General features: G+C 47.5%; 4 protein-coding genes and 1 non-coding gene across 5 annotated transcripts; 2 read left to right on the top strand and 3 right to left on the bottom strand.

Moving 5' to 3' along the window:
* Positions 1–2,559: 2,559 nt before the first annotated feature.
* On the top strand, positions 2,560–6,044 carry JR316_0012134 (uncharacterized protein; the record flags this gene model as incomplete). The annotated part of the gene is made up of 2 exons (XM_047897768.1): positions 2,560–2,772; positions 3,168–6,044. The coding sequence occupies 2 exons, from the start codon at positions 2,560–2,562 to the stop codon at positions 6,042–6,044; spliced, it is 3,090 nt and encodes a 1,029-aa protein (XP_047742657.1).
* Positions 6,045–7,130: 1,086 nt separating this feature from the next.
* JR316_0012133 (Epsin-1) lies at positions 7,131–8,947 on the bottom strand (the record flags this gene model as incomplete). The annotated part of the gene is made up of 6 exons (XM_047897767.1): positions 7,131–7,257; positions 7,321–7,611; positions 7,666–8,010; positions 8,061–8,569; positions 8,647–8,725; positions 8,793–8,947. The coding sequence occupies 6 exons, from the start codon at positions 8,945–8,947 to the stop codon at positions 7,131–7,133; spliced, it is 1,506 nt and encodes a 501-aa protein (XP_047742656.1).
* A 117-nt stretch (positions 8,948–9,064) lies between these two features.
* JR316_0012132 lies at positions 9,065–9,136 on the top strand. The gene has a single exon. It is a non-coding gene; the product is annotated as a tRNA-Gly (tRNA).
* A 318-nt stretch (positions 9,137–9,454) lies between these two features.
* JR316_0012131 (Nucleoporin nup107) lies at positions 9,455–12,558 on the bottom strand (the record flags this gene model as incomplete). The annotated part of the gene is made up of 14 exons (XM_047897766.1): positions 9,455–9,647; positions 9,710–9,827; positions 9,877–9,961; positions 10,013–10,242; positions 10,337–10,499; positions 10,570–10,779; positions 10,840–10,957; positions 11,013–11,135; positions 11,188–11,501; positions 11,548–11,657; positions 11,706–11,853; positions 11,902–12,226; positions 12,275–12,379; positions 12,428–12,558. 14 exons carry the CDS (start codon positions 12,556–12,558, stop codon positions 9,455–9,457), a joined length of 2,373 nt encoding a protein of 790 aa, XP_047742655.1.
* Positions 12,559–13,331: 773 nt separating this feature from the next.
* JR316_0012130 (uncharacterized protein) lies at positions 13,332–14,096 on the bottom strand (the record flags this gene model as incomplete). The annotated part of the gene is made up of 4 exons (XM_047897765.1): positions 13,332–13,595; positions 13,645–13,705; positions 13,762–13,898; positions 13,950–14,096. The coding sequence occupies 4 exons, from the start codon at positions 14,094–14,096 to the stop codon at positions 13,332–13,334; spliced, it is 609 nt and encodes a 202-aa protein (XP_047742654.1).
* Between the last annotated feature and the right edge of the window lie 65 nt (positions 14,097–14,161).

Here is a 14,161-nt window from a genome sequence, read left to right as displayed (position 1 = left end):
ACAGGTCCAACATGGACCGTGGCCCAGACTTGGACTTGGACTTCGGGGCTTGACCGAGATAAAATCTCACCGTGGCCCACATATGGCCTTTGTGTAAACCTCCAGTGGACTAGATATGTTCCACATATATTCCTGTTGTTGTACCATGAGTGACAAACATGGAGCTTAAGGGGAACCTGTGGGATGAGTCACCTGATTGGATCAAACTCGAAAACTCAGCCGAAACTCAGCTTGAACTTGGAATATTTGCGGCATATTGAGACTCATTCAACTGCATTTAACATCATTTGTGGTGGTGCATTGCTCAAAAAGATTTAAATGGTTCTCTATCACCAGAAGAATTATTGTTTAGATATTTATGAATATTGACCAAATCTCTAGTGCTTTAAACAATACTAGGGCTCTTCAGAATGATCAATGTTATATCAAATTTATATAGGGAGTTACTTGGATTACTTAGAAAATTAATGCCATAGTACCATGCTAGTTTATAATGAGTTAGAGAAGCTACTTAATCCAATTTTTTAAATTCAGTGGTAATTTACTGGTTATTTATCAGATTCTGTCAGCTGTGGCACAAACACAATGGCAATGACGGGCAAAGGTAACACTAAAATAACACCTACGATGGACCTTGCCTTGGACCTTGGGAAAATCTGACAAATATTCCCAGATTCATGTGAGGGCCAAGTCCAGGTCCAGGTCCAGGTCCATTTGGCCCTCGCTCCCAGTCGATCCGACGCTCTCGTAATACACTGTGACTCAAGTTACGTATACAGTCACAATAGTCACACAGTGGAGCCTCAATTTGGCGGGAATTAGATTTATCGTGCCGGAAACCGGCAAAGAAGTAGGTTCAAAGTGGCTGTCGTTCCATTGCGACTTTAGAACACAGTCTCGGTAGGTGGGGAGAAATATGTTATTGCAAAAATGTCATAAATATTGTACAAGATTCCCAGTTGTCCTAATAATTAATTTCAAGGCATTTGACCATTTTGTAACTCCAGGATATGTTTGATCCATTTTGAGTCGGCGATTCACACATGCTTAGATAGACTACTATATATGGAAGGTAAAGGGACTTAAGGTTTGTTGGGCAAGTTCCCTTTAAAACAAAACCTATCCTGAAAGTAATCATCGATCATCTGGTACAACTGGAGGCAACAATCAGTATGATATGTTTATGTAGAGTTCCATAATCAATAGATGATATCGGTCATGACGGAAACAAATACGTACAGGAATATACACCATTTCAAAGATGTCTGGAAATTCACTCTCAGATTTTTTTCTCAGGGTGGGTAGCACAGCTGGCGGAGGGTCATCAGTCGATGCAGATGCAATGGTGGCTGCTACTAGGATACAAGCTTACCTTTGGCTATGCGAATAGTAAGATAATCAAGATTTGGATGGTTCAATTTCAATCTCCAAAGGTAAAACCTCATTCTACGCAAGAAACGGATCAGTCGTTCAGGAACGCAAGATATCTGCCTAACTGCGGTATATGGATTTGAAGTCAAATCCCGGGTACCAAGAGGCGGACAAACCAATATGTAATGATTATTGGCATATAGATTGCAACATACAAATATATTTCTGTGAGGCAAACCGTGTTTCTCAGGCTTTAAGATACTTCCAAAGGCATGCAACGCGTTCAAAGCTCGTTTGAGGCACGGTGATCTCCATCACTGAGTGCGATATAACGACCCTATAGTCGGTCGCATTGCCTGTCGAATCGTAGAACATATATCATTACATGCTCACCTACATCGCACCCAGGGGCAGTATACCCAGAGACATCACGTTGAATAGCCTCCGAAGAAATTAGAACAAAAGACGGCTCCATGAGAAGGTATCCTTGTTAAAAGAAGCACGGATGTAATAAAGGGAAAGCCGTCTGTGTGGTCTGGCAGTTATCCATACCCTGTGCTCATTACAATTCCGTCGGGGACTCGGAGTCGCTCCTACAAGAATCAGCGCTGATGATGACGCTGGGCGTGTCATAGACATGGTCATCGTTTCCTACGTGAGAGAACTTGGAAATGTTATCGTCAAGGTGACGATCCCAAAGGTAGTTGAGTTCAATTCGATAGTCTGATAAAAACATCATGCACGGCGACACATCTGGTTAGACCGAAATATGACACGCCCTGGAGACGAGAATGTCAAGGAAGTTCCCAAAAAACCTAAAACCGTGGTCAAAAAATAGAAGGCACCGAAAGACAAGGGACATATTAACGCGTACCTTTTCACGTGACACAAAGTAGCATCTCGGCGTTCTCGAGAAGCTTTGCTGCGTTTCTTTGTCTTTTACCGTCATCTCCTCTGCTTGTGGTCCCGCTGCCCTTTCGTTAGGTCAAGACCAACCGTATTTACCGGGATATGCTTTCAGCTATCCAGTGAATTCATACGATCCTTTTCACCGACACACTCTCTCCTATTTACGTTTTTCCCTACCGACATACCATTGCGCAGGTGGTTTTCTTCGGGAACGCCAACTTCTGCCCTCGAAAGGTTCAGGAACACTTTCCAGCGCGTGTTTGGATTGTTAGAACCTAGATGAACACGTCTTTCACCTTTCCTAAGCCTCAGGCTGCCGTACCGCGCCAGCAGCTACCCAGGCCAGCCGGGTCTTCGCAACCTAACGCTCGCGAATCAAATGCGCTCAGGGCCTCCGTGCTTGATGCTGCACTCGAACTGGGGATAGGCAGCAATTCTCTTGTTACGGACTGGATGTTCAATAACCCTCTGGCCGAAGAGGACGAAGAAGAGGTGCGTTCGGTTTGGTCAGAATTGCCACTTTGTTTCGTGCACTTGGACGCTCTTTTTTCGTCCCTTTTCTCGCAAATCGTTCGCTCTCGCACATCCACAATGGGATCTGGGCCATGTATGGCATGGTTTCCCTCGCATCTACACGCTCTAGTCACTTTCATTTAACAAAATGAAAGTCTGGAAGTCATGAATCCCACACTACTTGGGACACGCTTGGACTTACGATACTGGTTACGCTCTTTGATCGGAGTACTCATCATGAACCTTTCCGTCTCTCGGTTTAGAGGGAGTTTGACACAGTCTATCCCCACTATTACGTTCAATTTACCACTCTTTCTTCATTCTATCTCCTCTCGGTTTGGAAATGTTGCAACCCACTGACGCATGCCCAATAGGATCACACATCTTCTCCAAGCTTGACGTATGGCTCCTCTGCGACCTCCGAGGAGTCCTCCTCTTCGGCACTCACGCCCTCATCTTCCACTTCATCTTCAAAGTTCTCCGGCGCAGGCGCCCCTTCCAATTACGCGAAGCCGGCACCCAGGTTGGACGGTATGTTGCGTATCAACGAATCCGAATCCGAATCCGCATCACCATCGACAGGTTTTGACAGCAGCTTTGCAAGCAGCAATACTATGGCTTTCCCGGATATTCCTGTACCTCCACAGCCGGTTATACCTGCGCCCAGGAAATTAAAGAAGAAGCACAGAGGCGATGGGTATGAAAGTGATGGCGGCTACATTAGTGAGGCTGCGGGAAAGAAAGAAAAAAAGAAAGTGGATGCCATTGCGTTCCCGAGTATGGAGACACCGAAGGAAGCGAAGAAGCGCGCGAAAGAGGCGAAGAAAGAGATACCGGAAGGCGGCGAGAGGAAGAAGAAAAAGAGCCTGATATCAGCCGTCAAATCCTCGAAAAAATCAGAGAGCAAAGACGGCGAAAAGGGATACGACACAGACGGCGGCGGTATATTGTCTAGTGGCAAGAAAGGCAAAGACAAGAAATCGAAATCCAAAGTGCCGTCTGAAGATATCACGGGAGGCTACGAAACTGACGGCGCTGTCAAAAAGTCAAAGACAAGATTTTTCAAGTTGTCAAACAAAGCCTCGCGTCCCGATTTGCGCACGGAAGCTGTGCCGGCGATGCCGATGCCGCCGATACCTAAAGAAGTGGTACCTCTGCCGATCGCTGAGCGGTTTGCCACAACACTGGGCAATCCAACGACGGCTGAAAATTCGACAACAAATCCTCCTCTTGCTTTATTATCTTCTTCGACTTCTGGTAAGGCCGAAGGTTCTTCAACGCCTCTTCCACCACTTGCCTTTCAGTCATTTGCTCCTCCATCTCCCATCAGTGCAGAGGTTGTGCCTCTTTCGAGAGTCATCCCACCTTCGCCTATAGCACCTGTTGGAGATCGAACCTCACATTCGTCTTCAGAGTCGTCTTCTTCAAATTCTAGAAGGCAGGCAGGCCAATTCTCTCCTCCGCCAAGTAGTAGCGGACATGGGCATGGTCATGGAAGCGGGAGTCATTCCACGCTCACATCAAACCATACGACCGAACGACCCTTTTCACCAGTCAATGGAACCATACCGTCTCCTCCAAACTCTGCAGGGGTCTCATCCGGTCCCAATCACCTGAAACCCCCTTCCATCTCATATCCGAATACACGTTCCTTGTCTCCTCTTCCGAGCAGAGGCGTTTCTCCAATGAACTCGCCTCCGGTTTCTCCATTACATATCGCCAAAGGAGGCTTGCGAGTACGGCCTAGTCTCGAGAATATGGGCTACACCTCGCGCGAGAACTCTGTTTCGCCTATGCCGATATCCCCCATCTCGCCAATGATGAGCACACCGTTACGCTCAGCGGTTTCGTCGCCTACACTCGGTCTTCCACCTCAACCTTACGCGTCGTCGGGTGTACCAGGAAGTCCCACCAGCAGACTACGCTCACGTTCGCCTGTTGGCCTTCCTACTAGCCCATCTCTTAATACTTTTATATCTCATCCAATCACAGCTGTCGACCAGTCCCAGTTGACCGTTAACTCACAAGAGTACAGTGGTCCGTCTCACAGAAACTCTGGTCTTCCTAGTCCCAACGTCTTGGCATATTACGATATTCCACCCCCCAGTCCTCCGCCCATGGGACCGCTTCCTACACTGCCAGCACAAGCATCTTGTTCTTCAAATACAACTGGTTCCGCCAACACCAGCGCGGCTGGCAATCTAAACCCAGGAGGATTCCCCTCTGCCGCCGTCCTCCGCCAGCGCGTGATCGACCGCACACCACGCCAGCTCCCTCCTGACTTTCTGCAGACGCAGGCGAACATCCAACGCGGGAAGGAATCACCTTTCCCCTCGCGGCCTGTCCCGCCGTCGTCGCCGATGCCTCTCACAGGCACGAGGCGGTACCGCGATTTGTACCCGCCTGGCCAGGTACCACCCGTTGCGGCTGTGAGTCCTGAGCGCGTGCGGAGGGACAGAGGGTTTGATGATGTGGATGGACCCACGGAGCGCCATGCGCGCTTCCGGGACGAGTTGAGCTGGATCAATACAGATACAGCTACGGGGATGCCAAAGGAGCGGAGTCAATGGCAGGATGATGATGATGGCGACAGCGATGCGGAAGAGGTGGGTGCATACGATGGTGTCCACGAGGAAGATGACGATCTGGATGAGTCGGCTGAGGATCTAAAGGGTGTACTGGACAGATTTGAAGGCCGCAGGTCCGAGGGCAGTGATCGTGTGCTCCCCGAACGTGCACTGGGGCGCAGTCATTCGCCTGAAATGCTCAAGGGCAGCAACAACGACAGCAGCAGCAAGAACAGCCTCGACGCAACATCCAGCACCGAAGCTGACCGCGACCCTCTGACGCCCACAGGTGCATATGCGGACTCGCGAACGCACGCCCAGGGGCGGTCAACTGTATCCACGACCGCGGACCTGATGTACAACCGCGAGTCACAATATACGTTTGACGACTCTCTGACGGTCGGAGACCGCATGAGTCGATGGAGCGGGAGCATATACAGCCGGGCGAGCATGCTCGATGCCGATGCTAGCGGCGAGACGCGGGAGAGGCTCGTCAGGCAGGTCGAGGAGATGCTGGCGAAGGAGGCTAGGCGCGGTGGAGGGGGAGCCAAGTCTGATTATATCCCTCCTGTACCAAGAATACCCGATGCGTATGCGAACGCGAACCGCAGCGCACACTTGAAGGCGGATGATGCGGGCGTGCTGCCGGATGCTACTCCTGCCAGGAGCTGGAATAGGTTTTGATTTGGGCTTTCTTTCTTTTTTGTTTTTCATTTTTACCTTCCTTGCTGTAAGTACTTTTCTTTGGGTCCATCCCATACTTTCGACTTTCGAAGGTCGCCTCTCTTTTCTTTTGCTGCAACTTGGTTTTTTTGGTGCTTAGATTTTGCTACATAACACTTGGATATCGGTCTTTCATTCGTCGCTTTCATCACTTGCCCGCTCACTCATTTTCATAAACACCTCTTCTTGCCGCTATAACATAATTCACTGTTACACATACATACATACATACATACATACATCTAACACATCCACAAGAACCCACATGTATTCACTTCAGGCGTGTGACTAAAACTTGTCTCCAGTGTGTTTTTTCTTGTACAACAGTAATCATTATGATACTTAACATCTTGATCCATAGCCCATATTGCGCCGGTACCGCTCCTTCAAAGTATATTTTTTGTCTTCTGCACATCACCACCCCATCATGTTCTTGTATCCAACGTATACCCTGATTTGTGAATGATATCACTGGCTAATAGCCTATTGAAAAGGAAATCCACACCACGTATCATGTTGAGATGCATCATTCAGCTATTTGCTGCATAAATAAACCGTTAAACATAGGACAGACAAACGGAAACGAACAAAAGAGGTATAGGTATAGTGAATGATTGATGGCCTCCAATTTAAACAAAGGCCTGACTAAATAAGAGAACACAAAAGGAACGGGGGCGTGAGGAGGAGGAACGCAGGTGAAGAAAGAGATGTGATAAGGTGTGACTACACGAAAAACCTGGGCGAGGAAGGAAGATGTAAAGAGAGGTCTACAACCAGATAGTGTAAGCAAAAAACAACCATCATAAAAAAGACATATATGTTTTGTGGCGCAGTCATTTCACGGAGGGGTGGTATGTAAACAAGGGATTGAGCAAGGAAATCAAACTGGCGACTAATGAATTGGGAAGGAAGGAATGAAGGAGGAAATTAGAATGTAACATGTATAGCCAAAAGTCCGACAAGAGAATGAAAAAGATTGCTGTCGGGTGAAAAGATATAACACCCTGTTCAGGCCATTTGATCTTGCGGTAATAAAAGTCAAAAGGCTCAGATGTCGAAGAATGGTCTCTCGGCATTGGTTTGCTGCTGCTGCTGTGGCTTAGCAAAAGGATTGTGTCCTGATCCAGTCTTTTGCATCACCATGACCGATTTACCGGCATCGGTGTAGCCGTACCTAAAGAGACAGAAAAGAAGGAATGGATAAATATACACAGGGGTCGCAAACCGCGATACGCACCTTAAAGCACCAACGTTGCCGAATGTGTCCTGACCTCCCTCGCGATCGGCAAACAGAGCCGCCAACGCCTCGTTCTCATTTTGTCGCGTTTTGACATGGAATGGACGGGGATTAGAGGCCTGGGACTGGGGTTGAGATGGCGGCTGGGGAGAAGAAGATAGAGACGAGAGTTGGGACTGTGAGTGATTGTCGTAGGTACCACCAAGGTTAAAGGTAGGAGAGGTTTGTGCTGTTGGATGTGGTGATGGTGAGAGTGATGCTGGGGAGGTCGGCGCAAATGGGTTGTTGTTTCTGGTTGATTGAATGCGCGTGAGATTGTGGGCTGAAAAGAGAAAGACGACGTACCCGAATCCGGTAGGCTGAACCTGCAACGGCTGCTGTGCAAAAAGATTCTGCTGTTGTTGCTGCATTTGAAGAAGCTGTTGTTGACGCATCCAAGCCTCCTGTTGCTGTTGTTGCTGCTGCTGAGCTTGTTGCTGCATCATGAATAACTGTTGCTGACGCAAGTACTCGGCCTGCGCGGCCTCTTGTTCTGCTTGAGCCTGTTGCTGGTATGGATTGAACGCGGTGAACTGAGGTTGCATAGAAGTGAATTGCGGCTGGATGGTGAACTGTGGCTGAAGGCCCACGGCATATGGCGTAGGATCGACGAGCGGGAAAGGATTGTTGTTGACGGCATTAGGAGGAGGCCTGTTTTGATGAGTATTAGCATAGAGAGGAGAAAATACAGTCGGTCTTACAGTTGGTTAGAGTCGTCGAACAAAGACGCAGCATTGGAATTTTCCACTTCTTGCTTCCGCTTCTCTTCCTCTTCCTTACTAAGTTTGAGCGCTTGTTGCAGATCCCTCTCCTCAGCGTTTAGTCGCTCCTGGGCGAGTGACTTCTTGCTCTCCTCAATCGCCCGTCTGAGTTCATCTTCATCGCGGTTAGGCCGTTTACCAGCCAACCCTCCGGTCCTCCTGCTCGCGTTTTCGTCCATTGGTTCGTCGTTTTCCATGCCATTAGCACCACGAATCATTCGATCTCGCATCGATGCCCGAGTTCTTCTTTCCTCGCGTAGGCGATTTTCGTCCTGGAGTAGGTTGGTTATGTCTTTGGCTTTCTGTCGCACATTAGCCCCTTGATCTTTGCCATCCTCGTCGATGTACTGGAACTCTTTGAGGGTCTTGATCACGTAGATGTTGTCGCGGAAGTAAATGACAACATTCTCTGAGCCCTGATGAAGACAGTAGTCCAGTAATGTCAAACTCTGTCATTCAAAAGTGAAAGAAAGATTCGCCGGGGCCATTCAGCTATTGTCTAACCCACAAGTAACACAGTGCCAACCTTGAAAACATGGCGCCAGTTCTTCCCCTTGTCGTTCAAACGCTTGTCTATCATCTCCATGATTTCAATGAAATCATTTCTGTGCAAGAATACCGTTATCAGACCTCTGATCAACGCAAGTGAAGCGAACAGATGTTACAACTCACTGGTTGTACGTCAACTGTGCAATTTCGTTCATCTGGGTGCCCGACGGCCCCCATGGATCATTGGATGTGGCATCGCGAACCTTTGCTTGCGTATCTGAGTACCCTTTTGTATAGTTTTTGGTGACGCGGAGAGCTGCCTTCCCAAAGTGCTGCATGGTGGCAAAAGGATACCAGGGACAAGTCACAATTAACAGTGCACTCGGAGCAGTTATCGGAGTCTGCGCAGCACCAAAACCTAACCCCATAGAAGTTAAACAACAGTAAATAGCGTAACACCGATGGTGAAGCGGTTATCATGCTTGCCTTCCAAGCAAGCGGCAGGGGTTCGACTCCCCTTCGGTGTAATTTTTTTTGTTGTCGTCAGATTTTCCAATTGTCCCATTTTTTCCGTGGACAGCAGTGAATGGCCAAGAGGTCATGAAAACACAATGGTAATGAAAGTATTCAATTCATCAATTCATCACCAATGATTGGTATAATCGTCATCGGTCATTGATTTTCATCAATCTATTACTTAGGTCTGGTTGAAGCAAGTAGATGGGTTCCGTTGTTCACATTAATAACTCAGATCAAACGAAATTATGAACATGAACAAGGAAGAAAATTACAAATAAATACTGCAATCCACTTGTTACAAAGAAACCACCTAGAAAACCAGACAGCTAATTATTAGGATGATGGGTGATGACCGCGAACGGGTCCGACGACTTCTCGGCTTCCAAACCCGCGAGGATTGCCTGGCGTACAGCGCCCAGATAGTCACCGATGGTTTTGCCGCCTTCCACAAAGTCTTCGAAGAGGTTATAACGCGAATCTGCAACTACATTGGCCAGTTCGAGTGCACGCTTCAAGTTTCTGGACACATTAAGTACATTAATATCAGAATGTTAGCATAGTGCGAAGAATGGATGACTGACTCTGGGATATATTTGCGAGAGTAGAATAACGCATAGTGCAACTTGATAATGAGCTCTGGTACAAATATATGTCGTATTCTAATTAGATCTCTATGCCGCCTTTCCTTCGCTTCCGTTCCTAATGAAATTATTAGATAAATATTCCCGAACCTTAGAATTAAACAAACCTGAATCATACTCGTCGTCTTCAGTGACGAGCCACTCTGTGGTCAACAGTTTGAGGGTTTGATCATGAGCTTGGTCAACAAGGCCCTTCAAAGATCAATTAGAAAGCGTGTTGAGTTACCCTCCTGCAGCACGTACTCGATATTCAGCAATCCATCGCGCCTTCTCCTCCCTGCTTGCACCACGGCCATGGGTAATGCTGTTCTCCATTGCTTGACACTCTACAATCTGCTTGAAGACGTCCCAAATCCCGAAGAATTGCCTGTAATGCATGTACTCGGTAGCCATCTCCTCCGGTTCCGCTATAGCAGCGAGCTCTTCAGGTAAGAGGAGAAGCAACTTTTGTGCAGGGTGCGTACGGCCCTCGCCTTGTCAAGAAGAAAGTAATAAAATTTGGCGTCAGCGTCATTCTAATGGAAGAAAAGAGGACCACAGGAAAAATCTAAACTGTGTACAACGTACAGAGGAAGTAGCGGATGATTTCTGTCGCGTGCTCGAGAGCAATGATGTAGGTCTCCTCTCTAAACGTCGTCCATTCAATCGAGCGCAGAAGGAAAGTCTCAGCCTCGTTTGGCGGAGGCTGTAGGTCGGTAACAATTGGCAGTCGTCCATGCTGAGGTAGCATCTGTAAGAAGTAATGCAATAGCCGTCAGCGTGGTCCGCCGCAGTCAGTCGGAAAGAGATAGAAAGCATACATTGAAAGCTTTGTCAAGAGATCTCTCAGCTGTGACTCTTGCCACTTGCACGACGTCCAGCCCGTGTTCGCTCGCTCTTGCAAGTGCCTGGCGGCGCTCGTTAAAGTCGGCGGCCAGCATCAGCGAGACGAGGAAGTCGGCGTAACGTTCAACTGCGTTGGTTTTGAGCGCTCCAGCGTACAAAGCAATAAGTTCTCTTTGCCCAGCTTCCTGCAGATAAACAGCATATAAGCATGCATCTTGGACGTCAGAGCTTGATGTATAACGAACCTCAAGGACTCGAAGATATGTTTCCAGAATGGTCTGTGTTGAAATTGATGGTACAGGGATATCAATCATTTGCAAAAATAAGCAAAAATGTGCAAAAAAGCGGCACATAGAGTCATATCTGTTGCTTTTGTTAGCTATTGTTCAAACCGGATAAACGAACGGTTAATAATTACTCAAATGAGCTCCGTGGATATTTGCCATTCCTCACATCCTCTGCGAATGTGTCCAGCAGTTTGTTAGTCTTGTCCAGGATAATATGAAGTTGAGAGAAATGGAACGCATGCTCTGCGAGAGGGCTGTGAAAAGAAGGTTAAGGTGATGAAAAGATCAAAACTAGTTTTAACTTGCCCATCGACAACAGCAGTGCTATCCAGATTGACCAACGTCTTCGTGACTTCCTTCTCCCACTCTTCTTCACGCTGCACCATCTCGGCCTCTGTGAGGACGATGAACCCTTTGTCAAGCGAATCGGCACCGGAAGCCCAGAAGCTCCCCTTTTCTAGACGAGCTAGCTCCTGGTTGATTTTCTCTTCCCAGAGAATGTTGATTTCCGCCCATAGATGGTCTTCCCATGTTCGGCATGCGGACTTGAGAATAGAACTAGTTTGTGAGGAAGGTGCGATAGCGGCGAACAGGACTCGTTCATGATCTGACAACGCTGGCTATGATGGTCTTAGAAGCTTGTTTTTCTGTGATACTGAGACGTACGTTTAGAGCTGCCCGTATGCACGTTGATTTCCATAGATTCCTGGAGAGGTTCCCGGAGATACTTTCCTCATCCTCTTCGTCTTCGTCTTCTCTGTCTATGGGAGACGTTGCTAAAAGAATATGAGGATGTATGTGCAAAATATGACCACAATACGCACAAAGAGCGTTCCACTGAAACAGAAGAGAGCCACGGATACTCGAAGCTCGCCAGGGTTGATGTGCCCGTCGACAGGCTTCTACGGCATCTTCCAAACGTCCTGCACGGACATATGCGTAAAGTGCTTGTAGCAAGTTTTTTTCATAGCTCTTCCTGCAAGTCAACAAAATCCGACGCTATTTTAATCATGAACCTACTGCGTCGTCTGGTGCCAATGCAGCCCCATCGCCTCTGTTGATTGCATCGGGATCCATCTCAGAAACCAGGCCTTCCCGTTGACCATGCCCTGTGCGTACACCTTGCATAATGGTGTGTTTGGTGAATTTCCAGTAACCTGTGTTCGCTTCGGGAGGTGTCGGTACGGGGGCAGTTTCTTGCAGCCATTCGCGAACGGCAAGAAGCTCTTTCAGGGTATGAGAGTTGTTGAGTATGGCCTGCGCGAGCGTGGACGGTGGCGTGTATGGATTGTCAAGTAACAACTCTTGTGCAGTCGGAACAGTTGCAGACTTTGTTATCCGCGCTCTGAGTCAAATCAGAACGAGTTTGAGCAAGAAAACCAAATTGGCGCACGGTAACACGGCTTGTATTAGCCCCCATGTATTTTGCTCCAGGCGTAACACCTCAATTTGATGTCTTGCTTGGTGGCTATTGGGCTGGTCCTCTAATTGGTCAATACTATACAGAATTCAGTATTGTATAATAGCTAGGCTAACTTAAACATACTATTCTTGACATATCTGCCGCATCCGAGGTGCATATCCTGTCTGTGGATCTAGTACAGCTTCCAGATCGTTTTCGATTGTTTGGCAAACTGAAAGTACATCTGCATAAGACGAATATAGAGCCTGAGCCATTTTTAGTGTCTCCGAGGCCCAGTAATGGGTGCTGAAACGGTTCCCTGGCTTGTCCCTGGTTTTGAGAAGATTGTCGAAGTCAGTTGGAACTGTTCAAGTCGTACGCTTAGTCGCGATACGTCACGGTCACCCACATTTGTGACAGTATGATTATGTAATAAACGCGTCCACGAGAGTGGCATAATTGACGCGCGTCTGAGAGTTTGGTTTTCTCAAAGTTTTCTGGAGGGCATCTCGGTTATTGGGATAGAGATTTGCCGCCTGTACGGTGGTTCCAAAACCAGTCGAGATTGAACATCAATAATGAACTAAAACAGCAGTCCGGAGTTTTTTTGTATAAACAAGTTTGAGGTTTATGTCCTCTAAGCCATACATGAAATCTCACTACCAGACGAATGACTACCCTGTGTGGCGTTGAGAACCTTTGGAACAGAAGAGATCGTGTTGAGGGTGAGCTACCCTTGATACCGTGCGAACTAGTGCAGACTTGCCCCCACCGTTCCCCAGTGGTCATATAGGAGTCACATCCTCCTGGCCTGTGATGCCCGCCAGGCTTCAGCATTACGGGTTCTCAACTGATAGTGATACTGCACGGGTCCCAATTATTTTGAACATGTAGCCTGTTACTCAGCATGAATTTTTTTAAGCCGGAAATATTCATTAGTAGTATAGGTGGAGTAGGACCGGACACTCCTACAAAGAGATTATAGCAATGATTTTGAGTACTAACTTGATCATGAAAATAGAATAACCAGACAAAACTGGGGGGAAGATCATGTTTTCTTTTTGAAAAAGGTGTTGATCTTTTTTACGCTTGAGTTAGACGCAGCGTATTTGGCGGCTGCTTCGTTTCGTTTCTGCTTTGCTTTCTTATTGAAAGCATCTTGCAATGGACCAACTTTCGACCTGCATGGCGCCGGTGATGCAGCTGGTATAGTCGCAGTTGCGAGAGTCGCTGGCCTCGGTATGGCAGGGTTTTTCAAGAAGTAGGCTTGTTGGGCCTCAGGGGTGACAGTTACGGAAGTAAAATGGATCAGCTACATGTGCATATTAGTGAGTTTCCATGAAAAAGGATAATTGTCGAACCGATTTGCGCTTTTTGTAGAATCTGTCCTGCTCTTCGCGTGTGAGTTGTCTGAATGTTGCGCTATTGAAAAGAACGATGGGGTTCAATCGAAAAAATACTGCGAGGAAAGAGCTTACGTGCAATCGTACTCCTTGACAAACTGCGCAAACTGCTTTCGCGTGTCAGCAACGAGATGAAACCGGATGATCTCGTGCGACACCGAACCCCTGCTAGTATCGACGGTTTTTAAATGTTCAAGGAAATGAGATTTGGCCTTGAGTAACATGAGGTGAGCACAATAATTAAACAGCTGGGTAGTACTCACACTTGAGAGGGCACTCATTGCTCGATTGGACACCTGGGCGAAACTTCCCTTGTTCAAACCGTGAAAGTCGTCACCGTAATAGCCACCTCCTCCACCAAACATGTCACACATGTCAAAGACGTCATAACCGTGGTTGCCCCTGCCCATAGTTATACGAAAAAAGGAAGAGGAGGCTGAGGGAGAGTGCCAAGTTTCACTATTTATTGGTGTGC

This window comes from Psilocybe cubensis, chromosome 12 (genome assembly GCF_017499595.1).
Source record: "Psilocybe cubensis strain MGC-MH-2018 chromosome 12, whole genome shotgun sequence".
NCBI lineage: Eukaryota > Fungi > Basidiomycota > Agaricomycetes > Agaricales > Agrocybaceae > Psilocybe > Psilocybe cubensis.
Note: the sequence above shows the minus strand (reverse complement) of the source record. Positions and strands in the feature narration are given on the sequence as shown.